The following is a 26,883-nucleotide window of genomic DNA, read 5'->3' on the forward strand; positions in this document are numbered from 1 at the left end:
AGGAAGAAGCCCCATGGCAGCCCGCTGCTGTCTCCTGCACTGGTTTGTGCTGGCTGACAGGAGTTGGCTGGGGCTGGGATCCTGTCTGATGTAGCTGTGCTGCTCCTCAGCTGGTGATGCCCACGTCTAGAAAGGATGGCAGCCAAGATGTGTTTGAGAATTTGGCATTTCGTGGGCACTTGGTTGACCTGTGGAGAAGGATTATCGTCTCTGTTAGCAGGATCAAAGCAGTAAGTCCTTTTTTACTGAGTTGCTGCATGTGACAGTGGCTGCGAGACGGTGGGTGGAGGTTTTGTCACCAGCGTGTGAGTGCTTCCCAGAGCCAGACTTAAAATAGCTCCAGACACAAGTAGTTGCTCAGGATTATCACTTGTGTGTTTGACAAGCTGCTGCTGAGTCAGCAAGGTTAAAGGTGTTTGTGGGATCTTCATGAGCAGCCACGACTGTGGTGAGTGGAGCATGTGAATACGTCATGGAGCTCAGGGGGGCCAAGAAGATCAATGTGTTGAGAATGATGGTAAACTTTAGAAAGGGTAAATTAGAAGAAAGTCAACAGCTTACTCAAAGCAACCCTAAAATTACAATGGGAGAAAAGAAAAAGGGGGTGAAGTGGGGCAGTGAACCAGTTTCTTGATGTGGTTTATAATCAATAGCAGAATATAAGAAAGTAAACTGGGAAAAGCAGTTAAACTGGCAAGGCTGGGATTCACACTAGGTAGGTAGCAGGCTTGAGGAGCTGTTTGAGATGAAAAAACAGAAACCCAACTCCCAGTTATCAGTAGTAAAGTGTATAAAAGAATTGAAAGATCCAAAATGGGCTTTGAAGAACTGATGACTATACGTCTAAGATAAATAATTGAGGCAAATCAATGCCATTGTCTTGTGTGAAAATTTGTTTCAGTGGACTGAATTTTTAAGATGAGACTGGACGTGGCACTTAGTGCCTTGATCTAGTAATCAAAGTAGTGTTGGATCAAGGGTTGGGCTTGATAATCTTGGAGGTCTCTTCCAACTCAGCCAATTCTATCATTCTGTGATTCTGTGATGGCAGTTAAGGAAGAGGAATGTACTGCCAAAAAAGGCAAAGTACTTTGTATCAGTTTTTAACCACTAAAAATGTTGAGAAAGGTTGGTACTCATATTGTGCCCGGTCTTTCTAAACATAAAAGCTAAGCAAATTTCAGAAATTGAGGTCTTGGCAAAAGCAGATTTGGAATAAGCTGTTAATCTGAGAGGCATTAAGTGAACAGACCCCAATAGTGTGCTGTGTTACATAAAACATCCAGCAAAAGTAAGGGATTTTTAGTTAAAAAGAACAATTTGGGTTTTTTCTTTTTTTGAGGAGAAATTTCTTTATGTATTTTGTACTCTGGTTGAAGCAAAAATTACTGAGAAAATAACAGAATACCTGGAAGATCATATTCTCATAGGGTCCAACTGTGATGGATTCTGCAAAGGAAAACTGTTCTAGTAGTTGCTTGAAATGTCCAACCCAGAGAACGGGGTTAAAATTTGTTCAGATTCCAGGAGGTCTCTGAAAAATTTTGACACCAAGGCCTCTAAGGATGCTGGTTACACATGTCGGTAGAGCAAAAGTATTCTGACAAAGAAAAAACTGATTTAATTTTGAATTAGAATTGATTTAGGATTTAGTTTGGTTTCAAGGCAGTAGACGCCATGCAAATCCTTGAAGCGATGGGGGACAGATTATGCCTCACCTGGTCGATCATTTCCATTCTTGATACTTTGGTTAAAATTAGTTCTGGTGCTCAGTGAGTCTTATATCTGCACACACTTTGTGTGTTCTCTCAGTCTGAGAGATGCAAAACCAACGTGTTTGGCATTGCTGGAGCCAGATGCAGGAATGTCAGTACCACAGCTGCACAGTCAATAGCAGTCAGCTGTGGTATGTTGTAAGCAGCAAGCCCGCAAAGACTTGTGTTTCTCAACTCTGTCTCTTTTGTTTAAAACCTTCTGTCTACATCCTGAGTGTGCAGAACTTGATGCCTCAGAGTTGGGTTTAGAGAAGAGGATTTAGTACTTTGTGGTTTTAGTCTTTCCAGGGTTTTCCATTGCCCTAAACTCAGTCAAGCCTGTTATGGCACAGTCATTTGTATTAAGAAGATATTGTCATGTGTGTAGTAATTTGTAGAAGAAGCACAGGAATTTTTGCTTTGTGGAAGTGTCTGACTCATGAGCATGTTCCTCCACATTAGCAGAGTTTGCTTATAGTTAAGGAATAGCTGAATTTATTTTTATTTTTGTAGGATTTTCTGCTGTCCTGGATCTGCAGTCCATGCATCTGGGTGCACTGCTGGGCCTATTCTGCAAATGTAAAAGACCTCTGTTGAGAGAGAGAGAGATATGCAATAGTTTACTTCTTTTAAGGGGACTTTATAGCAGGCTTTAGGAGTCTGTGCACTTGGGTACCGTGTTCTACAGCAATCTGTGCTTAGTGCTCGCTGTGAGTGATGGCTGGGCTAGAGAGGCTCAAGGCTGATCTATATTTTAAGTGGATGTTTTAACTTATCACCACAGTTATTTAACAGGGCCCTTCATAATCCTTGTTCCAGTGGAAAAATTCCTCTTCCTTATCTAGTATTGTCTGCAGGCAATGACACCTTCAGAAATTTGTGTCTACAGAAGCAAATGTAGCCAGTAAAGCTGACAGGAATATCCAAGTTGTGCTTGCATCCTGCTTAAAAGTGGCTCGTGGGTCTTTACCTCTTCTCCTTGCGTTGGGTCAAGTTGGGATTGCGTGTTCAGGATCAGAAAGACCTATGTCTGGGCCAGCTTGTTACTTAAATGCTTCACAGTTTTCAATGCTTTGTCAGAATAAGGGGACTCTTATTAAAGTACTCCTGAGTTGTTCTTGCTGTCACATATATTGCTCCATACCAATTTGCCTCTGTTAGTTTGTTGTTTTGTTTTGGATTTTTCCACAGATTTTTGCATATTTTGGGCTGTTTCTTTTTGGTTTTTTCCCATCCCGTTTTTTAATTTGTATACAAACAGGTGCTGAAATATTTTCCTGCTGGGAAAAATATTTCTGTGGTATTATTTTTTTTCTGGACAGTTTACTGGAGTATTCAACATATACTTTCTTTTGCTCTGTCTCATTCCATTACTCACAGTTATATGCCGGTGGCTAATTATACTCCTCCACTCCTTTCTTGGTGTTTGTATCCTTCATGTACTTACAGATGGTTATCAAATCCCCATTTTGCTTAGCCAGTCTGTCTAGTACTTGTGACTTGACAGAGATTTTTATCCTTCCTTGTTCTTGAATTGCTTTGCTCATCCCTTCTCTCCAGATGGTTTGAGAACCTTCTAACTCTGGCCCTGCTCACACCTGGGTCCTGGAGGTGGTACCTTTGCTCATGTGGCAGTTGCTTTAGCTTTTGGCGTTTTTACTGTATTGCAAGTTCATATGAAGTTCCTCCCTAATCTAAAGTGTTGCCATCTTCATATATCTCCCCACTGAATCTCTAATACATTCCCTGCATGTGGGAGCTTGGAGTGAAATGAGACTCATTTTGTCTTTTTTGGCCATATTGCTATACTCCCAAAGTCTCTTTATATTATATTTCTCCCAGAAAAGCACAAAGAAATCTATGCTAAAGGAATACTAATGTAGTGAAGTGAAACATTCAGAAGTCATTAGTTTGTGTGTAACTGTGCTTCTACAACTTTTAATGTGTGCAATATGATGATCTTGAATTGTATGGTGTGTCATGGTTTTCCTCTTCCTCCTTCAGAGCACAGATGAGGCGTTACATACAGAGTGAAGCCACTGAGCTGTAACCAGCTATTGTTCTCACTTTTAACAGAATAAATAGCTGCTTCAGTGCTTTGTGTGGCACATGGCCCCTCCTTGCTGGGTCAGTTTTTAATTGCCATCACCGGTGTGGCACCCCAAAGTTGATTCGGTGGTGGTGTCGTGATTGGGTCCCTCTGGAGCACTGGTTTCCCTTCAGGGTACTTGTATAAAGTACAAAGTAGTGGGTGGGCGTCCCAAAGGCAAATTTCATTTCATTATACGTTGCAGAAGCATTGGGAGAAGCTGATACAGTTTTACCCCCATCTTTGCTGTCGCCTGGGTGTTGTTGGTTGGTATCTTCTGACCTGCATCCTTGGGCTCACTGTGGGAGTGGTCAAGAGGTTTCCACCTTGAAAAACAAACACAATGTTTTCATGTTCATTTTTGAAGAGACACATCTTCAGGTCAGATAAGGACATTGCTTATGCACTAGGGTTTCCTTCCTGCTCTGTACGTTTCTAGAGAGTCTCTTAACAGTGTTTCACAGCAAGGGCAGTGGCAATAGTCACACACACGACGAAACCTGGCAGTTGTGTGGATGTACAGGGGTTCCTGGAGGGAACTTTTTGTGCTGACTTCCTAGATTCTTTGGGTTGCAAAGTAGCTTAACCTAAAAAGCGATGTTAGTGCAGTATTTTTGTCCCTGGTTTGGAATGGACAGGCTTGCTTTGGGGATGCTTTTCTTCACCATGCTGTTCTTGGCTAGTGATCCACGTGACACTTGCTTCAGTTCAGTTTATCTTCCAGAAGAGTTCATAGAGGACAGAAGCTATTCAGTGCTGGTTTGAAAGTCCTCTTAACTCTTTAAAGTTGACTGCTTTTTCTAATCTCTTTGCCATCTCCTGAGAGACATACTCATTGCCAGAATTTCTTAGTACCATATGAGCTGTTGGTATTCTTGGCTCTGTTTTAAATGAGTCCAGCTTTTTCTGTCTGTCCGAAAGAATCAAACCATGTCAGTTTCAAAAAAAATATCCTCAAGACTACCTCTTTTCCATCCACCTGCCCCACAGCAAAACCAGATATATACAAATGAAGTTTGCTGGTTTTTTGTTTTGCTTTCTCACTTTCTAGTTTTCTGCCAAACTAGCACTCAGTAGCTCTGACACTGAGTTTGGAGCAGAGGCAGGAGTTTATCTTGCTAAACTCAAAGCTGTTTTTACAAAGCCATCTGGAGTGCTTAGCATCAGCCTAATTTTGGGTTATGTAGTCTAGAGTTTCGAATATTGCCAGGACCAGATGCAGAAGGAGAAATGAGAATGTACATGTGTTTTTGAAAAACCTTAAACAGTGTCTGGGCTCCCAAATGCAATATTAGTTATGAGATGCTAGCCAAAGCAGTGAGATTAAAAGAGGCCTTCAAGTGAAGGGACTGAGGTCATCTGGTGCACAGGAGATAATTCCAGATGCAAAAGAGCAACCTGAAGAGGCATCAGGTTGTCTGGGACAAGACACACTAAGAATATGAAGAGTATTATTTGGTCAGTTGCTGTTGGACTTGATTTTCCTGAAGCAATACTGACTTTGTATTTGTTTAGCTTGTTACCAAAATCTACCAACCTTACTTGTTTTTAAGCCACCTTCCATTTTAGGCTGCCTTGTGCCCCAGAAGAGGAAGCCTTTAGCATTTGTTTGAGATGGGTGTTTAAAACTGTCAGAGTAACACTGGCCTTCTAAGGGTTAACTGAGCTTCAGCTAACACCCTGTCACCTCACTTGGAGTACTGCGGTGTCTTGTTGAGAGAGCACTTCCCTTCTAAAAAAATGGGAAAACTGAACCACTGGGAGAAGCTTTTGAATATTTTCAATTTCAAAGGAGAATGACAGCTACTGAGATTTATAAAATTTTAAAACATTCCAATTTAAAGCTCTTTAAATATTGAATGCAGACAACTTTTCCATAGGCAGAGCAACCATAGAAAGAGGAAGTGGTGAATTTTGATGCTGTTAAAGGCCAAAGGTTCTCTGTTAACTTTGGAGGGAGAGACGGCAGTCATGCATAAGAAAATTTGGCATTTCTACCAGATGGTAAATTATTATAGACCACTAAACAGTTGAAAAGATCAAGTCTATGAAGCATCTGGTAGGGTAGGGTATCTGAGAATTTATCAGTTTTGCATGATGCGTGCTGTATGTATCTTATGGACTGGAGAGGAGAGTTGTAAATCTGTCAGTCTTGAAACTGGAAAGAAGCTTGATCACATTAGCTGAAAGAAGAGAGAAATGAAGAGACAGACCTATTCTTTAGCTGAGTTTTTTTGTGTTCCTGAGAGTTACTCTTGAATGAGGGCTGTGGAGGTGCCATTGACATGACTCTGAGCAATCTGCACTCAAGGTACACCATTAGATGAGGCACTTTTGTTGTTAATGGAAGTGAATGAAAGAGGAAAAGCTCTCTGAAAGCTATTCATCCCCAGTGTGGTCTGACAAATACCTAAGATATTTTCAGCACCATCTGTAAAACTTGTTCTCTGTCCTAATCTGAGAGAGTTTGACACACGTCATTAGTTTTGACACAGTAATTTCAACCCTTGGTGTTTCCCACCCCCTTCCCAAAAGAGTAGGCTCTTAAGATTCTGGCTGCTGTTGAGCCAGGTGTAATGCTGCTTAAAGTGTGCTGCAGTGGATTCAGTTCTCTGGGCAGCACAAATTACCCCTGTACTTACAGAATTTAGAAACATAATCATCACTCTTAATGCAGGCATTCCTTCCCATTCCCTGTGTGGGCTGTATCTGGAGGGCTGGCTCACACCGGGCAAACAGTTTGAGGACTGAACAGTTTCCCATTGGAATACAGTTTATGCAGCTGTAAAAATGCCTGTATCTATTTCTTCCATGTAAGACATGTTACTGGTGTGGTTTTAGTAATCCTTTGGTGAGAGATGAGTGAGGATATGGAAGCTGGAGGGCAAAAAAGGTAACTGACTGTGCAGCTGGTACAAAGAACCTCTTCTGCAGTATTCAAAATCGTGCAGCTGAACTTAGTTCAATTTATGCTTTCTCATTGAGACAATAAAAGCGGGACGAGATGATCAGTATTCTCTCTGCATCTAGGTTAGAACTAGATTATTTTCTAAAGTATTTTCAGATGTCTTGGCTGCAGAAGATGTTGCATAAATAAAGATTTCTCTGTGTTGTGCAATATTATAACGTGTGAAAAGATTTACTGTGCAAATACAGTAACAGAATGGAGAAGAATCATGATCTGCTGTTTGTTAGTATGATGCGATGTAAATATTTGCCAAGGTGGATTCTCTTGAGATTTCTTATGGATTCCCTTAGGCATGATCATTGCTAGCATTCTTTGAGTACTGTGTTTTTGTCAGAAGTAAACGTGTTTGCAACTTGTGATCCTTCCATCAAGAGCTCAGTGGTTTTCAAAAAAAGCCCACAACAGCCCACAAAAACCCCACAATCCTTCCTCTGTCAAAAACCTAGCAAAATGCAAAAATATCTTTGTCTTGAAGATGTTTTTGAGATGTCTCCCAACACAAGTAAGAGTGGTGCGCTGGGCCACATCCAGCCTGTGCGCTTGTGGGTACTTTGCTTCAGTGATACTCCTGGGTCTGCTCAGGCTGACATCTGCCAGCACGAGGGGTTTTTTACTAATAATACTGTGTTGCTAAGTTTCAGTAAATTGCAGCTTAATGGAGAATCTCATCAACCTTTAATGACACCTGAGCTTGTGGTGTTGAGATGCCCAGCACTGAAAGTGTGAGCCCCTGTCCTTGCTCAGTGTAGGCACTGAGGGCCTGGGGCTTGCCAGCTCCTTTGAAGTCTGTCTTAACAGAAGACCTTTGACTTTCAGGTGCAACTACAATGAGTATATTCTTATGAAAAGATAAAGAAAGCAGGTATACAAGAATTATATTCTTTTGAAATAGTTGCCTGGTTTTGGTAGGTTTTCAAGGAATTTTCTGTGTTTCAATATTCAGGCAGATGCCCAAGGTAAAGCAATTTGCAAGATAATTTGCTTTGTTTTGAAGAAGGAATTTCCAATCATCAATCATCATAAAGACAGTCATCCTCTCCATTGTCGTGAGTTTGAAGCTGAGGCATTTGCTTTTGGTAAACCTTCTGTTAATAACGTTCTGCTGTGACTGTGGTAGCCCTGTGAGCTGACAGCTGCTTCGGTTCAGCTTCTGTTTCTTCTGCTTGAACCCGTTGAGACTTGTCTGGTGTACACCAGCCCAGCTGGATGGCCCAAGCCATGCTTCACAATGTAATTTGACCACAAACCACCCTACATATGCAATCAACCACGTCTGTCTTGGGCAGATGGATGAAGAGTTACAAGAGCGTAAGGCTGTTTCTTGTATTTAGCGTGCAGCTTCAGAACTATTTGTTGTGAGAAATAGCAATGCATTAATAGGCCCTAAAACAGACCATACAGGAAGATAAACTTGGAGATGGGTGTGTGTTTATGCCTCATGACCCTTGAAATCAGCGTATTGGATTCAGGGACATCAGCGTGGAGCTCTATTGCTCACACAACAGAGACAGTTAAATTTCACTTTAGAGGTATCTGTAATTAGGTCTTTACAGTGTAATTTGGTATATTGGCAGTTAATCTATGTGTCATATTTGATCATTTTCCATTTCTTTCTCTCTTGGTTTGCAGGAGTAAGTCTGTGTGTGTAACACTGGATGTACTGACCACTTGCCTCAGACTGAAGAGGACTTGCTCTGCTTTGGAATATGGTGCCTAACTTCTGCATCCCAGTGCTCACTGTGCCAGCAGCCATCCTCTGCTGCTTGATGCTGCCTTTAGCAGGAGCAGACAGTAAGTAACATTCAGTTTTGGACAGCTTGAATACCTTGCAAAAATTCTTTTACAAAATATTAAAGCTTCTTGGTTTGTATTGGAAACACTGAGGGCTAAGGAACAACTCTCCCCCCTCTACGCCCCCCAGTCTCTTATTTCCCAGTGTGCGCATTGCAGATAAACAGGATGTGTGTGAAGGGGCACAAGTAGAACTAGAAACACTGACAAAATTTATTCAAACGCAGGAAGGATTTCTGTAGTAGCTGCAAGATCAAAACCTGACAGTTTGATTTCTAACACGTACAGATGAGTAAAGAAAATTGGGGGCGGAGGAAGCAAAGAAGTATTGGGGTCACAGTAATCCCTGTTACTTTTTCCTTGTTCTTTTGCCAGCTCTCCTAATTTGTGTAGCACTGAGACATCTCTCCTGAGTCAGCAGGCAACGGAGAGCTGTTGGGGAAGAGGGTGCGAGTTTTTACTTTCTGGTGTAGCTCTCCTACACCTATATTTCAGCAGAACTGGAGTAGAATGTTCCCTTGTGGATGTACTTTAAGCTGTTGTGTCCATGCCTGTTTTCCTGGTAGTCTTACAGAGCTGCTGTGACTGGCTTTGATTAGCCCCATCCCGGCCAAGGAGAAAACAGGCACAAAATGCTGTTGTGGACAGACAAGTGGCAAGAAACACGGCTAATTGTAACCTACTGAAAATAGCCTGTAGTAGGAACACCTCATGCAATGAGTTATGCAGAGAGCAGGATACCTTGTGACTTTTTTGTTAATACTGGTTTTCATAACTTGTGTGTATTTGTTAGGCTATCCCCAAGTATTTGTGCAGCCCCCTTCTCTTTTGTCTTTTTAACCTGTAACCGGTTTTTTAGTGTCCAAATGTCTGCGCATTTGTCACAGGCTCTGGCAGTTGTGAATACTCTGTGCCTTTGAAAGCACACAGGGAGCATAGGTGACCATAATGCACCTCCTGAGCTGCCAACAGTCAGCTGCTTCCACTGCACCTTTGGTCACCACTTGTAATTAAATGTAATTTTGTGGAAGTTGAAGGACATCTTGATTCTTGTTGGTAGTAGCCTGGCTGAATGGAGAAAACAGACTGGGGCGAGTCGTAAATATTCATGACGGATGGGAAGGAGTATATTTAGAGAAACTGGAGAGAAGAGTGAAGGAGGGATGTGAAGGAACATACAAATGCACTATTTTTGTTGTCATTAGGGATGACTTGCACAGGCAGCAGATTAGTGTGTAGTCTGTATGAGTCTGAGCTGCCCAGTTAAACTGGGAGCATCAGCTGTCTCCTTCCACAGCTTTCTTTGCTGTCTGCTGGTGCTGCTGGAATGTGCTTATTCAGATCACTTTGTCTACACACTGTAGCCCATTTTGGGATCTGGCAGAGGGAAATACATGTTTACTGTTCAGAGATGTATAAAAATTCCCTGAGGTTCAATATCTTTATCCTGGCTTCTGCAAAGGAGAGAAGCATCCCTGTATCAGGTATGAGTAAGCTTGTGGAGTTTGAGATGTCCTAGGACAATTCTTGGCTGAAGGATAACTTGCAGCAGATGTGGGTTGCTAATTTTGTGGAATACTTTCACATTCTTAAATTTAACCAAATTGGCTTGGTTTCATAGGCCCAAATCCAAATATTGGTGTCTCAGATGTGGAATGCCTCTGTGTTGAGAAGCAAATGTATCTGTATGTGAACCTTTTTCTTTGGCAGAGACCAACTCTGAATTACTTTTTGCTAATCTGGAAGGCAGGTCTGAAGGGCAGCAACCTTTTAACCACCACAGCCACCATGGATTATCTGAGGCTTTCCTAGGATGGAAAGTGTTGGTCTATGTACTTAAGCACCTCAGAGCTTCTCTATTACCTTGCCCCCTGAATCTTGCCACTGACTCTGAGGGACTGGGAGCTGTGTGAAAGGCCCTGCTCTGTGCCCTTGCAGGGGGGAGAATATCACCCCAACCCTGCCTTTTTTATGTCCTGCCATCACTGATGTAGACGAGAAGATACAGTAGTGAATCTGGCACTGGGGAGTCCTGGTTGAGGACAGCAGTGAAGGGCAGGGGGAAGGTATGACAGTCTATGCACACTGGAGCTTCCTGTTGAAAATTGAGAGGGATGCTGTGAAAGGAGAACCCCATATGCACATTCCTCAGTTTTTTGGTCCCCACAGCATCCTCTTGGCTTCATCAAAGAGCGTTTGTTTACATGGGTTATGGCTGTTGCCAAGATGTCACTGTGATTCTTTCTTTTCCTCATTGCAGCTCTGCTTGGAGACAGTGTAGGGATAGGCAGGCTCTGCACAGCATTCCTGCATTTCTCCTATTAAAAGCAACAGGATAATGGGAGCAGGGTTATCCCTGGAATTTCTGAAGTCAATCCCAAAAATTGCTTTTTATAGGAGCAGGAAAGGAGGGCTGGGAATGGGCTCTGCTGCATCCCGGGGAGCAGCGTGGCTCATGGCTGAGTGCTCAGGAAGCACCCTCAGCTGGGTCCTCTGTACCTTCCGCACTTGTGCTTTGTTGCTGCTGTTACTGTAACACATTCCAGAGTTGCTGCCGTAGCTTCCTGACAGTTGGGTGGCTGGCAGATAGCTGGATGTTAACGCCTGAGATAAAACAGATTGAATATGTATCACCTAGCGGAAACAGCGTGAGGCTGCGCCAGGATACCTCTTCTGGAATTGAGTTTATGGCAGCTGTGAATAATGTCAGCGATGAGGAATTGAAGGGGCATCCAGAGGTTAAACTGTGTGGCAGTGTCAGAAAAAGAGAGGCTCTGGGTGCCTCCCTGGGAGCAGGATGGGAATGGTGGTTCCTCGGCCGCTCTGGTTGGGGTGCTGGGAGGAGAAGGTGCGTGGGAAGGGGCACACGTGTGTAAATGATAGATACAGAAGTGCTAATTTGGCAGAAAGCTCTTTCAAATCCTCCCTAGCTTTTATAGGCTGCAGTAAGAAATTATTAAATTTTCTCTGTGATCTGACTGTGTTTCTGTCAGGGTGACCCTAATTCCATTACAGCAGCTCAGAGCTGATTCAGGATGCCTGTTTTACCCATTCTCCCTTGCTTGTGTGGGTTTTTTATATGCTCTGTGCTTCCTTGTCTGTCAGCTTTTGATTGTGCATGGGAAAAATGGCTTTGCAGATTTCATTTAATGTTCAGTGCAATTGTCAACTAAAAGATGCTTTTTTCAGCTTTTGAAAATGTCATTTACTCTAATAAAATAAAAACCAACAAAAAAATCCCCTCTCCAAACAAAAAATGTAGAGAAAACAGGAAAAAATCTATACTGCCATCAGAAATCATCAGCAATGTGTTTTGTTGTTGGCTTGTTTTTTTAAAAATTATGCTTTGTTTTTTGAAGTCCTGGGCACAGGTTCCATTAGCCAAAGGAAGAGGCTGGGTGACCCATCCAAAGCCTTTTCTAACCACAGTATATCTTGGTTTGTCTTGTAGAGAATTTCAAAGGGCTTAAAGGGAATAAAACCACTTCAAAAGTGACCTTGTAGAAGGAAGGAACTAAGGCAAAATTAGTCCAACTACTTGTGAATTGATATGTGGTAAACAAACAATTTGCACCTTTTGATTTCTTAAGGTAGAACAAACTTGGCTGTTATATGAGAAGGCAGATGAAACTTGCATTGGTGAGCTGGTGGTGTGAAGGCAGGGCTCTGGCTCCCACCATTGTACATGTGGTGGTGGTTTTGGTTTTTGGGCTGGTGTTGGGGGTTTTTTGGGCTTTTTTCCCCCTGATCAGCCACGTTTATTGGTTGCTAATTGGATTGAGGAGACACATTAAAAAAGAAAATAGGAAGGTGAGATGCTAATGCCTGTGAAGGTTAGGCCAAAAAGAATTGTAGGAAGATATTCTTTCTAGACATGTGGCTTCAGATGAGCTCTTTTGCCAGGGATTTGCACCTGCATTGCTGTCCAGAGGTTTTGGATGAAAGAGTGCTGGAAGGCACACTTGCTTCTCTGTCTCCCAGCTCTTCTGTCTGCTTTTACTGTTTTGTGTTCCCGAGACCCAAGAGTAGCGTGGCAGGTTTTGGCTCCCTGGCTTCAGCTCCATTGCCTTTGCTTCATAACCTGAGTGATGCCTCAGTAACAGCTCCAGGCCACCCTATGGGACAGACTTGCTGTTGTGCAAGCCTGGAAAATGGACACTTTGGGGAGGTGGGCATCAGGATTCCACCTCAAAAGCTCAAGTGAGGCTTCTCCACAGTTCTCTTGCATCAGTTTCTGCTTTCAGGTTTCCTGTTTGCATGCCTGTCCCCAAACACTGTGTGTAGTGATTATGTGTAATTGATGTGATCAGATCCAGGTATTGCAGCACAGGTAAATACTAATTTTCTGCAATTCTACCTTGACTAGCTTGACATATTCCATTAGTGAAAAGAACATGAAAAATATTGTTTGGGAAAACCCCTTGACCTGAGGCATTGGGGTGTCATCATTAAGGGACAGATTGAAATAATAACCACAGTTATTGTGCAGTGTTTATTTTTGGTGTCCTTACTCATCATAAAAATAAATACATGTATTTAGATAGAAATGAATTCCACACTTTTCTGGAAAATACCTTAATGCTGCCTGCTTGTAACTGAATGTTGCAGACACCAAGGTAAGAGCGATGCTATGAGGGCAAACACCATGTATAGAGTAGACAACAGATCTTTTTCTGCATTTATAGACCTTTTAGCTCCAGGACTTGCGGGAGTTATGTGAATTTGTTTGGATTGCTGCCCACAACAGATCACAGCATGATCATTTGTCTTTTTTATTTATTGTTAAAGCCATCATTCATCAATCAACATCAGCTGTCAGGTCAAAGGTTTGCCTAGTCCCAAATCCCTCATCCAGTAGTGGTCAGTACAAAGACGTACAGAGGATGTAAGAGCTGCATAAATACACAGTGGTCTCTTCCTGGTGTCCTTTTTGAGCCCTCGGTGATGGGTGGATCCTGAACCCAGAGAGGTTCTGTAGCCAAACTCACTCTGGGTTTTGCTCTCTGGCTCATGATCAGCCTGCAAGGATGCCCTGGCGCCAGTGGCTTGCATGGAGACCAAGGTGAAGGCTCTGACTTCTGCCTCCACTCTGTGGCTCCTTGTTTAGCCCCCTTACTGCTGCTCTGCAGGGCTAAGCATTCCCACTTGCTGTTCATACCATTTGGATTCGGCTGCACAGCCAATTACTCTCCTGCCTTCACAAGGGAGTTCCTGTGTTTAAGTGCCCATGTAAATTATCCAGCACAGTGACAAATGTTGAGGGGCTGATATATTTAATACTCAATCTTTGAAACAGTGTGGTCTTATTGGCTTGGTGATACAGAAAACTAGTAAAACTACCTGCTTAAAATTTTATCTTTGCTGTAGATTCATAGATTTTAAGGCCAGAAATCAGATCAGTGCAGACTTCTGCTCTGACCTGCATAGCACAGGCTGTATAATTTCAGCTAATAATTTCTATGTCTGCTTTTAATAGCTGTGTATGAGCTAGCACATAGCCTTTGGGAGGCTATCAAATCATGATTTGAAGACTAAGTGGTAGAGAATTTACCCATCTCCTATGTGATCTGTAAAAATGGCAAGTAATCATTAGTACTTCAAATCTGTATTTACTCCAAACTGCGTTTTTGCATTTTTTTGTGTTCAGACACCGGATGTTGGAATGTCTCTCAGCTAGGCTGAAGACTCCTGCTGTTTAATGAAATCTCCTGGAGAAGCAAGTTGAGTGGAGAAGTTGGAAGAGCTGAAAGTTTGTCCTTTTTGTCGTAGAAAATTGACTGGTCTGTATTTTTCTGACCAGATATAATTTTTACAGTTCTTCACTAGTCTTCTAGACTTTACAATATGTTTTTTAAAATCAAAGGACTCAGGACCAAAACAAGTGGCCACATCTCACAGTACAATGGAGCTTTTAGCCCTTTTACCGACAGCATTCAGTGGGGAACATGGTACTCCACCATGACCTTTGAATCCCTTTCTGGGCCTCCGATTCCTAGTCTGCAAAGTCGTATTCATTAGTGTGACTTGGCTTTTTGTTCAAGAGGATACTGTTAATCAGCTGTGGCTATTTGCAGAGGCTACAATGTATAATTTATTTAAAATATCCTTTAATAGTGATGTTAACTTTCTTTGCAGATGGAAAGAAGTGTCAGGAAACTGATAAAATAATCTGGTTTGTTGTGCTGCTGCTTGTTACTGGTAGTACTGACGTCAGAAAGGGGAAGAGTACGAGATCTGCTGGAGCTTTCAGTGTTTTAGCTGAGCAGTTGTAAAAAGCAATGAAGTGGTAATAGGGATGCTTTTTTGTTACTTTGATTATCTGTTCATTATATTGGTGCTTCAGAATGATACTGTAATATAAGATGATCAAGCTCATTTTTGTGAACAACCGAGAGTATGAAATTTGTTAGCTCAAAATGTTAGTCGATCTTTTTTTGATGGTGAACATGCCTGGTTTGAAAATGAGTGGGAAAAAAGCATCTGTTCCTGGGTGCTTTTCCTCTGTTTAGTTGTCTATGTATCAGGAGCTGAAAAGCAGTGGCATACTCTTAATTGAATACTGTGTTTAGTCCCTTGAGAGAATCAGTGCTTTGTCTGTGCCAGAGACAAATCTCATTTATTTTGTTGGTGTGAAAACACTATAGGGTGCTTATTGAAAGTTTTAAGTCATAGAAATGTCTTTTGCCTTGCACACTTTACTGACATATAATCACTGAATTAAATCAAAGGACATTTTATAGTGGATGTTGGCTTTACATTTGTAAATGAATGGTATCCTGCAATGCTAGAGCTTGCTTTGAATGTCAGTCATGTTTGGGCTTTCTCTGATGCATCATAACATTAAACCTTGACAAGGCTAAGGGGTACTCACATGGTACTAAAAGGAAATAATTATGGAATAAATTCTATTTCATGTAGTACAGGCTGGAATGACCTTGCAGTCCTGTCGTGTTTTTAGATGGCCCTTCATTGCAGGTATTACTCATTGTTCTCCCCTTCACCCCAGTAATTAATAATACAATTTTGAGGAACGTATTTTTAAAATTGGATTGAGACATGTGCATAGTACCTGGTGAAAACTTAAAATAAATGGAAATGCCACCATTTTCCAACAGAGTTTCATTGCACCAAGGGTGACTGTTGTCAGTTGGTCCTTTAAATAAAGTCAGCCTGTCAAGAAGATGTTTGGACTTGTTTGCCTCTGCTACATGAAGTTATTCTAGTCAAGCTGATGCTGGGTTCTCTGGAAGTAGCCAGGGTCTTGTGGAAAGGACCATAATCTGTTGGCACTGGTTAATACTGCAGACTTTAAAGGAATCACTCAAAGAATTCTTGCTTGCTTTTGCTGCATTTCTTACAGGTTTTTTTTAAAAAAAATTTTTATAAACTGTCTACATGTGATAATTTTGTTGGTTCACCTCAAAGATGAGTGATATAAGCCCTTGCAAGGTAGTTGTCACAAGGAGAGAAGACAATGACTCCTGAGCCCTCTGCACATTGTTGTAACGGTGCAGAACACCTACATGTTTTTTGTATTTATTTTTAGCCAAGTCCACTTCAGCTGTTGTGCTACTTCTGTTAAAAGTTGTTTTGAAAAGAGTTTTTAGAGACACCAGGAAGTACTCAGCAGCTTTATGCATGTGTGCTTTTTGCCCAACAAACTCCACTTGTAATAACCATTTTGAGCCTCGGCATTAGCGCAGCTGTGCCTGGCAGGTGGGGCTGTTCCTTTTCACCCACTTGTCAAAACCTTTTGGGGGCTTGTTAGGGTGGAAGACATGAGTGTTGCCAAACTCTCAGTTTTGTTGTGGTGTTGTCCATAAGGCAGAGATGGTGCTTCCCCAGTTTTCAAATTGAAACTCAGGTTCTGTCTTTTGAGGTAAATGTGAGAGTTGCTTTGCACTGGTTCCAGAAAGGATTTCAATCTCTGTGTTTGAAAAAAAAAAAGAAAAAGACTACTTGGAAGTGGGGTGGCTATGGGGATATTGTACTTTTTCAATGTTTAATTTACAAGATCATTTGGAAGAACTAAATGATGAGTGGTGAGAATCTTGTTGAATGCTTAAAATGCTGGTATTATGAAGATGAGTATTTAGCATAGATCCCATTTAGCGTAGAAAAGAAACTTTTCATTAATTTCAGGATGTAAGAAAACCCTTAGAGAAGCAGAGTTTTCTCATGAGCAAATACTTCCATATTCCTGTTTAAAGGAGTGGGATGTCTTGCCCTGGCACAGTGTTTTCATTTTTGCCATGCTGAGTACAAAGAGTTTAGTATGGCTCTCGGGAGGATGATGATGGTAGTTCAAAACCTAGAAAGGCTCCCTTTACTCCTGTTTGATATAACAGGTAATGGTCCTGGCTGTTCACTTGTCTTTTATACATGCTGTATATAGACCCCAATATCCTTCTTTTTGTTCCGTTACATATACAGTTTATCAGGGGTTACCCAAAGTTCCTTAGTTATAACCTGTTGTTTTCAGCATTTTATGAGTTTGTTTCGTGGCTGAAAAATTCCCTGCTTGGTCTTCAGCTAAAGTTCAAGTTGGGGGGTAGTTTTTTTATGAGTTGCATGCTTGTTTTTTGGTTCTTTCTGCAAAAGTTGGGTTTGAATGCTCTTAAAACAAAGGAAGTGGAAAAATACTTTCGTGCCCTTAAAGCTGACTGTGGTGTTATTTATAGATCTCTAGTCTAAAATGTCTGTGAAAACGATTGACCACTAAAGTGCATCTGCAGTAATATCAAGAGAAAATGGAACCTGATTTGTGGAAGGAATGACCCACAGAGAAATAACCTGCTGAATAATATAAAGAGAATTTCAAGATAAATCATTAAGTAAAGAATGCTGTCCGAACTCATGTGTAACTAAGTTGGCTGTACATTCATTCTGTGAATGTAGCCAGCGCCTCTCATCTCAGCCTTTGAACAGCCAGAGGCCTCCAGGTCCTCCAGCACCCAGCCTAGAGTGTGGACAGAGGGAATTAATGTGCACTGACACCATGGAGTTTCTCTTCTAGTGCATTTGTCTATTTCTCGAGGCAACTGTGCAAATAGAAGGGGTTTTGTTGAAGTTGCTCTGTCATTGTACTGTAGGCCACAGGTCTTGTCTTTCTTGACAATGCCTGTTGAACCTTGAGTCTGCCTTAGTAAATGCATGGAACATTTGACATATTTAACAGATGAAGTTTGGGCTTTTTGTTTTTCTCAAATCTAAAATACATCTCTTTTCATTGGCTACAGGGTTGTGTGCCCTATTTTAAGGGCAGAGTATGATTTTGGGGCTTTTTTACCTATTAAGACAAAATCCCTGTATTGTTCAGTCAGCATCTATGCAGTGCTCAACATTTTTTTCCATTAGACACTCAGCCTTCTGTTGCAGGAAAAGGTTTTTTCTGAGGCAAATTTAGCTCAAAAATTCTAGCATTATTTGTAATCTGTAGTATGTTCTGTGAGAAGTTTCATGCGTAATTTTGAGAAACTCCAAATGTAAGAAACACCACTGAACATGCACAGTTATATGCAGTATACCATGTGGTGTTTTTCAAGTTTGCCACATTACAGATGAGACTGTGAATTATTTTGTGTTACAATAATTGCTGTACTGCGTTAAACTCTAGGTCCATTTATCCTAAAATTGCCCAACATAAGCCTCCAGTGATGGCCAACAAATGCTGTGTGTTTTAAGGAGATGCAGAAAGAAACAGCTCATACTCTTGCCTTTTCTCTCCCCACCAAAATTTGTTCCTATTTCCTATATGAAATTAGAAGTTATTCTCAGAAGCTGCACTTCTATTATTGCTTCTGTAAAGCTTTATTAATTGCAACAAGTCTAAATATTGTTATATCCTCATGGGTAAAGGAATGCCCAGTGTAGGTTTGTCAAGGTCAGATCAATCTTATTTCCTTTAATGACAGGATAACAGGCTTTGTGAATGAAGAAGGAGTAGATGTCATTTATCTTTAGTAAAGCTTTCAGTGCTCCCTCATGAGACTTTTTCCTATGAAACATCTGCTCATGGGTGGGTATTTGGCAGTTTGGTAGCATTCAGCATTTGCAGTAATGATCTCTCTGATAGAATAGAGAACATGCTTATTAAATTTGCAGGCAACAACAAGCTGGGAAGAGCAGCAAGCATGTTGGAGGACACCATTAGAATTCAAAATGATCTTTACAAATTGGTGAAACTGTCTGAGAGGATGCATGTCAGTAAGGAAAAATGTGGATAGATGTTTGAAAATAGGAGTAATCAGCTACATAAATACAGAATGAGACAACTGCCTAGACAGCTGGTACAGAGAAAAGGTCTTGCAGTGCTAATGGATCAGAATCCATACAGGAATCAACAAAGAAGTGCTGCTTTAAGAGGCACAGACATCACAATGATATGCAGAAATGAGGGGTACCATCTTAAAGACACATTAGAAAGTCTTTCTACTCTGCTCACATTGGTAAGGCCTCCAGTAAAACATTTCATCGTGAGTGTCCTGCTTCCAGAATAGAAGGATTAATTGAGGAGAAGTCAGTCCTCCCCATCCCATTCTAGAATAATGTGCTTAAACTGCAGCTGAGAAGTTCAGGTCAGGCACTAAGCAATGCTCGCTGACATGCAGGATTGTTGGGCATGGAATTGAATTTCTGGAATCTTAAATGCAAGCAGAACGTGTTCCCTCATAGAGGTTTTGAATAGACAGTGTGATTTTTTTTTAAATCAGTGTTTCTTCGTTTTCATCTATGAACCAGGAAAGGTACAGGCTCCCAGCCTGTCTTCTCTAGGTCACCTGATACTCTGATGTTTTTATCCTGTCCTTTTTCATCCTCCTCTCAAGTGGCAATCATTTCTCCCCTCTATGTAACTTAGTGTGAAAGTGTTTTCCAGGTCCTTAGTCCTCCTCAGTGCCCTTCTCTGACTTTCCAGCTCTGCTAGGGGAAAGTATGCTATTAATACAGTGAGACAAATATCCAATAGATGTGGTTTCATCATGAACCCTTGTAGGTTTGCTGTCTTCTTGCCGATGCCTGTGCACTGCCTAAAGATCTTTCAGCTGCTTGTTACGATGCACAGTTCATTTTTTGAAGCCATACACTTAACTCAGCTCTGCAATGGTAGCAGGTAGTTCTGGGTTTGTTCTCTCTCTGTATGTATTTTGTATTTGCCTGTAGGTTGTTGTCTGCCCTGAGACTTTACCACACAATCCATCTGTACAGAGGCCTGTGTCTGAACTTTAATGGTTGCAGGGGCTTTGCTCACAAAGACAGGGCTCTGCTGGTTGCTGCCGTGATGTGGAGAAGCCCATCTCTGTCATAGCACCAAATGTCTCTGCTGTTTTGCTGTGATTGTCAGATACTCTCAGATGGTAGTGCCAACCTGTGTAGCGTGACACATACAGCAGCAGAACAGGTTGGAGTATCTACATGTGAACCACTCAAGCAGAGTGATGCTGATTGGCGTCCAGAGCAACACTGACCAGCATCTCTTGTGGGGTGCGTTGAAACAACTTCGGGCAACACAGAATGCTTTGGGAGATGGTTGCGGAGGATGCTGTAGGTCTCACAAGACCTTTGGACTAAAATATGTCTAAATGCTTATTTGTGTGTATGAAAGAGAAAATTTATTAAAAATGTGTGTTTGTATAGAATGTCCATGGTAGTGGAAGGGAAGATGTGTAAGGATTTTTTCCTTCTCCTTACAGTAGTTATTCTTGCTATTGATAGCTATGCATCAACCCGTGGACTTCTGTCTGGTGAGTGGAGTCCCAGGGCTCTATGAGATGGGAGTGTCTCATACTTCATGTTAAAAGATTATGGTTAGTTCATTGTTTGTTGTGGGTAAGAAAAAGCTATTTACCCACCTAGACTTTTCCTTTCCTGGGTGTCATGAGAGAGCCATGTATTTCTTGGAAAACTTTCATAAAACCAGATCAGAGTAGATTTGTCTTTTTAATGAATCGATTTGAATCAAGATGCAGCCCATTACATGAGTTCCTGAATTCTGGAAACTAGCAGTTATGTTGGGGCGTTTTTTTGCCATCAGACTTTGACTTGAAGCTGCAATTGTTTTTCAAAAGATGAAGAATGAGGTCTGTTGCCTGTTATGAATAATAGAGTATGGTAATATCACAGCTATATATGCAAACACTGCAGACTGGCAGCACAGCTGCTAAACGTTACATTTTTAAGATATGTACAATCTGTTGTCAACAGAATTAAAACCAGGAACATTATATGGTTTGTTTCTGTGTAAGGGTGTTTTGTAGGGAAATTTAATGATGAATAGTTCTACATTCTGATCTTTAAAAAAATGTTCTCTTTTCGCCTTCTAGTGAATTGAAGAGATTTTCAAATTAAGATGTGGAATTCTGATGGCTTCCCTGACATTTCCTAGGCTTGTCTGGATACTTGGTCTTGATTAGTTTTCTAGTGTACCTGCTCTGCTAGGCTGTAGAGGCTCACACGCTCCACTGCTGAGCTTCAAGTGGTTGCACTGTAAACCTCATTCCAATTAAAAGGTGAATCCTGTTCTGGTAGTGGAAAGTTGTTTTATTATTGCTCTCCCCTGATATGGATGCAAGTGGAAGTGTTAAGGGAAGTGTTATTGCTGTTGTTTTTGTAGCTTGTTGTTATCTTCCATCTTTATATACAAAAAGTGAGAAATGCAGCATGCCCAGCTGTCTGAGAGTGAATGTGCATCGGCAAGATAAAACCTTTGGAGGCTGTAATGGGCCTGACTACAGATGATCCTTCAGCACTTTGTTGCTATCCTGTGTCCTGTATCATGGTTTGAACCACAAGCAGCAGGAGACATAAGGTGGAAATACAGCAAAGAACCCACAGCCGTCCATCATTTTGATGCTGAGATGGGAATTATGTACACTTGGGGCATCTGCTGTCCTTCTCCTGACTGTGGAGCAGGAAATTAAAAGGGAACAACTCAGGAATGTGAGAAATGAGTAAATGTGAAAAATATAGTACATTTAAGTTTGCTGTTCCTCACCAGGAAAGTACTAGAACAGTCTTTGGAGTCCTGCTGTTTGAGAGCGGATGCAGACGAGCCCTCTCCAAAAATGCCGTCACTGAGGTGAGGGAGCCTGGCACTGCTGAGCAGCTCCTCGGGTGTTTTTGTGCTCTGTTTCTCTCACCTGCAAAAAGAAATGCCAGCATTAGCAGATCTCTCAGACTGTCTCTGTGCTGGCAGAGGGTCCCAGAACTGATTTATAGGACTTGTTCAGCTTTCAGCGAGCAGCAAATGTGTTGCTTAATTATTCATGGCAGATGTATTATTGCAGGAAATTAAGACATCGAGGAAACAAGTAAAAACTATAACTGAATAGAGCTATAAACAAGGTAAGGTGGAAGGAGATGCTGGGAAGCAGCGCTGAGATGCGAAAAACCTTTGTGCTTGGGAATGTTTCACGCCTTCTGAAAACAATTGATTAAATTCCCAGATATGTAAGTGATCATTCATAGTATATAATTAAATATTCTATTAGCTAACAAGTTGGGTTTAATTTGTAACATTTGTCATCTAAATTACACATTTATGAATGTGTGAAACCTTCCTTTGGCTTCTTTCAGCATGTGTACTTACATAACAACACAGTTCTGTTTACGTCTTTGAGTTTCATTGAAAGATTTGGCACATTACTTGTGCTGGACAATTTAGGTCAATGCTTGGCTTTCTGTACCAAAGAGTTTTGGGGTTTGGGTTTTGTGTCCCTGAGCTCCTGCTGTGCCTGGAGCAGTGGTATATGATGCTGTTGCAGAGTGAGACCCAAGGCCCATCTGCTGGCACCAGATTTCCATTGTTTGAAATCACTCTGCAGCCAGGCACAGCTCTCTTTCAGATGGTGCTGTAGCTTCACTCAAAGATACGTTTGTGTATGTTGGTGACCTCTGCCATGAACCTGTCCTCTAACCTGCATCTACTGCCCCACGCTCATACACAGGCCAGAGCTGTTGGCTTTGAAGAGCACCAGCACTTTTTTGCTCATCAGGTCGCATAGGAGGAGCCTGGTGTTTGATTGCTCTCCTCTATGTATAGAGGCAGTTTCTCATTTGATGTTGCTCCAAGTTCCCATTAACTTTAAACCTTTCACATTTCATGACAATTTTTCAAACATGTCATCAGTAACTGACCAAACCTTACTGAGAAGGAAGTGGTTTAAAGAAAACCCTTTCAACTTCTCTTCCTAGAACAAAATTATTAGCTTTATTAAAAAAATTATAGGGAGCATCTCTAAGTTTGTGTGTAACCTCAGGCTTCTAAGAGTTTCCGTTTCATTACTGCTCATAAGCTCATTATTTGGTACATCTGCAGTAATTTTGAAGTCCTTTACTTTGTAATTTCAATTATGTAGTTTGAAATGTAATGATATTAGAAGTCCTGTTATGGAGGACTCGGAGCAATTTTAAAGGCGAGCAAACGGGTGATTCAGCATCGTATCACAAAGACTGTGTCTATACACAGGGTTAGTCTTTTCTGTGGTACAGCTATACAGTGGCAAAAATTCAGTAATTTCATTATACATAGTCTTTCAAATTCAGTGACAAAATAGCCTCATGTAGTTCATTCCTGTGATGGGAGGAGAGGTATTTGAGTCCATTTGCAAAATTCAGCTGTTTGGAGCCTGCAAATATGAGAGGTGGAAGGAAAATATTCTGTAACTTGTCCTATAAAATTTCCTGACTCTTGGAAGCATGGTGTATGTGCAGCACATATATGAATATAACATGTGATACAAACTGGGTAAAAAAAGAGATCTTGCAAGAATCACACAAAGTCATCAACACATTCCTGACTGCGTTTTGTGAAAGCTTATTCTGTACATGTGCATCTCAGGATCGCCTAAACAGAGCTTTGCTTGCAGACCTAATCAATTGGTTCTCGAGCCGTTTAGCTTTTTAATTACTCTTGTCAAAGTGAAAATTATGTGAAAGGACTTGACTGTGCAATTAGCTGCTGAACATTTTCTGCAGCAATAGTGGGAAAACAATACCAAGTCCCAGAATAGCAGTAGATACAACCATAGGAACAAATCTGCTTCAGCGAAGAAAGAGATATTCTAGTAACTAATCTGAATGAAAGATAATTTATTTTTTAAATATGCATATATTCACAGATGCAAGCAGAAAAGGCTGGTTTGTGTGAGAAAAGCCTGTTCCCAGCTGAATGCCAGGTTAGTTATCACTAGCTGATTTCCCTCTGATTCAAGGACCCTGCTCTTCACAGGCAGAGGCTGCAGCTCTGCCTGCAGTCAGGGCTGAGCATGTTAGAAGAGGTGTCATCTCTTTGACCTCCAGGCTGCTGGGGGCTAAAGTTTAGGAAAAAGGTTCACCTTTTCCTGTGCTGCAGCTGTGGGAGAACTCACAGTGTGTTTCTTCTGTGGACTGCCAGAGCCTGGTTAGTGTTCATTCAGTGATCTATAGATCATCAGCTCAGACAAATTGTATCTCTCAACAGCTTCACACTAAACTAATCTGGGCATTTAAAAAATAAATAAATGAGGCAGTGTCTATAAAGAACTCCTGTCTAGTGAAGTGGAGCAGTTGGAGCCTGATTAATGAATCCCATTTGCCAGCCTGCGTGTGTGTTCTCTGCTCCCCTTTGCAGAGCTCTGTCATCCAGGACAGCCCTTGCTGAAACACTCCGTGTGCTGCTGGCGTCTCTGGTTGGGACCACAGGCCACCATGGTGGGGATGGGACTTCCACCACTGTGTTGGGTTCATGGCCGTGGTGCAGGAGATCAGAGCTCGTGCAGGATATCTGTGTCGCTGCTGGTGCACTGCGGGAGCTGCTTGACCCTCTTCTGGCTCTGCCGTGTCCAGGGCCAAAGTGCAATGGCACATGTTTGGGGAGGTATCTGATCCATTTGGTGCTGGTGCCCCTCAGGAGTGTAGCACACTGGCTTTCACAGAGTTTAAACCATGTTTTTTACAAATGAGATTGAAAACACAGGTTAGATTTGCTGACTGACATCGCTGAGCCGATGGAAGGGACGTGCGTCTCTGTGTGCCAACAGACCGAGCAAACACTCTTTTTCTGAGGACACGGCTGAACAAATCCTGGTACTCGTCCTCCTGTGTTTGGAAATGCTTAATAGATTTGGAGGCTCAGAATTTTAATACAGCTCTTTTCTGTATTGCGAGAGGTCTTTGAAGTCACTTGAATGGTTTACTAAACGTACATGCCAGATTTTAGGTTATTTGTAGCAGGGTGCTGGATGATTTCTGATCTTCATTAGGCTGTGTAACTGGAAGGTCAGTCTGCATGCATACACACGTGCCTAAAATAATTCATTCTGCTGCCTCTTAGCACCTGCTGCTCATGGAGGTGTTACTAGAAAAGGATATTGCTTCATTTGAATAGTGAATAACCGATAAAATTTCTCCCAAGACACAACATTTTTTACACAGACTCAAGTTTCCAGGACCATACAGGGGTGGGATTTTTTTCTTTTCCCAGGAGATGATGAGGCCACATCCAGCAGTACAGAGACATCCATTCATTGTGGAGGTTTGAAAGCAGGTGAAAGGGCTCAGAAACCAGAGGGATACTTTTATTGTGTCGGAAATAGCACATCAACTTCTGGTTTTAGATTATAGCTAGAAGCAGAAAGATATGAGTATAGAAAGTTGTTTTTAATTATGTAGAATGCATAGCCTGGGTATGTCTGTAGCTGGCTGCAGTGAAATAAAGGAAACAAACACATTTCAGGCCGAATCGTGCTTTTTGAGCAATTGGAGAATTGGAAAGTATCTGACATCTCCTTTTTTGTGTGTAATACCTGTTTAATTCAGGGCTTGAGACAGAAGAGTTTTGGCAGTGATGGTCTCTGTGAAGGACAGGACACTGGTGCTTGTGAATTACCAATTTTTCTAGCTGAAGAAGCTGAAAGGAGTGTACTTGTGGGACATGGGACTCTGGGAGGAAAAAGTCTCATGGTTAAAGCAGTTTTGGTGTCTCAAGAGGTTTGAATTCCACAAGGCATGGGTACGCCCCTAATTGTGAAAGGGGAGTGTATTTTAAAGAAGGGTGGTAAAATTTAACCTAAATGCAGAAGATGGTGCTGTTCTGGTTACACCATGAGAGCATTTACCAGTGGGACAAAACCACATCACTTTTCAGGTTACAAGAAGTTCTAGATTATCTCTAGTGCTTGCCGTTATGTGAATGTTAATATTGCAAGTCCCTTGGAAGAACAGTGAAGAGCTGCTTTCTATTCTGAGACCTGATAAAAAGTTATGGAGAGATTAGGACTGGGCTGTGAGCATCAAGTCTTTAAGCTGCAAAAAGGGTGAACAGGAGGGAGGAGCTGCTTCTGCCTGGGGAAATTTAAATACTTTTTCTCAACATGTTTGCAGATAGATTACCCTACAGGTATGTGAGAAAGGTTTGCATTTTTGAGCCCCAAGAGGTTTTTGAGAGATGCTGGTCTCCCATCGTCACCTCCTTCCTCCCCCTTTACTTCTTGTCATTTAACAATTTTGAAGTTTTTTTGGAGGTAATTATATTTTTGTTCCTGTAATTATTATAAATTATTTTTATAGGCAAACACTCTTGACTGTCGATAAGCAATCTTCGTAAATTATTTGGTGGGATACTTCTGAAGTTTCTTCATTGCTTATGACAGGATGTTTCTGCTGCTGTCGCTGATGATGACTCATACATCAAGTGAAGTGCTTAGCACTTCAGAAAACATGTAGCACGGGCAGTCCTACTCAAAAGTCTTTCCATCTTTAAAAAAAAAGAAGAAAAAAGGGAAAAGCAAGTTGTGGTGGACTGTGCTGAAGTTTGTGTGAGGCTGGTCTGCAAGACTGACTCCAAAATGTGGAGGGGGAAGCAGGGGCCCCTCACTGACACTGCATCAGAGGAGAACGTGAAATAACACATGTTCTTAAATCCTTTATTTTCTCCTGAGCATGTGTATGAGCAGTCAGGGAAGTTTGTGAGTCTCCTAATATTTGTGTGTGTGCATGAGAACAGGGTGCTCACTGCAGTTCTGTGCGATTTGGGGCATTCTGGTTGACCACCTGGACTCACAACACTGGATTGGATTACATGTTCTTGCCTCAGCCATGAAGGATCTGGGTGGGTGATTAGGAGGAAGTGGAAAATGAAGAGGCCTTAGACTGGTTAGAGGAAAAAAAATGTAAAATGGATTACTGAAGTACTGGCAGCTTTTGGTTGTGGCTGACACTGTGCTCAGAGTCTGTGTTGGAGCAAAAAGGGATCCTTATTAAAATTATACAGACACAAACCTTTTAAAGGCTGGAGGAGAAGGTAG

The 26,883-nt window shown here is 41.6% G+C and overlaps 1 protein-coding gene across 8 annotated transcripts in view; it reads left to right on the forward strand.

Moving 5' to 3' along the window:
* Nucleotides 1–26,883, forward strand: part of PTPRF (protein tyrosine phosphatase receptor type F) — a 377,891-nt gene that overhangs the window by 121,686 nt on the left and 229,322 nt on the right. For all 8 annotated transcript variants that reach the window (XM_071564856.1, XM_071564860.1, XM_071564861.1 and 5 more), the window contains one exon: nt 8,441–8,602. In XM_071564856.1, the coding sequence (XP_071420957.1) occupies nt 8,518–8,602 (85 nt within the window). In that variant the 5' untranslated portion in view covers nt 8,441–8,517. The remainder of the gene's footprint in view (nt 1–8,440; nt 8,603–26,883) is intronic.

This window comes from Pithys albifrons, chromosome 10 (genome assembly GCF_047495875.1).
Source record: "Pithys albifrons albifrons isolate INPA30051 chromosome 10, PitAlb_v1, whole genome shotgun sequence".
Lineage (NCBI taxonomy): Eukaryota > Metazoa > Chordata > Aves > Passeriformes > Thamnophilidae > Pithys > Pithys albifrons.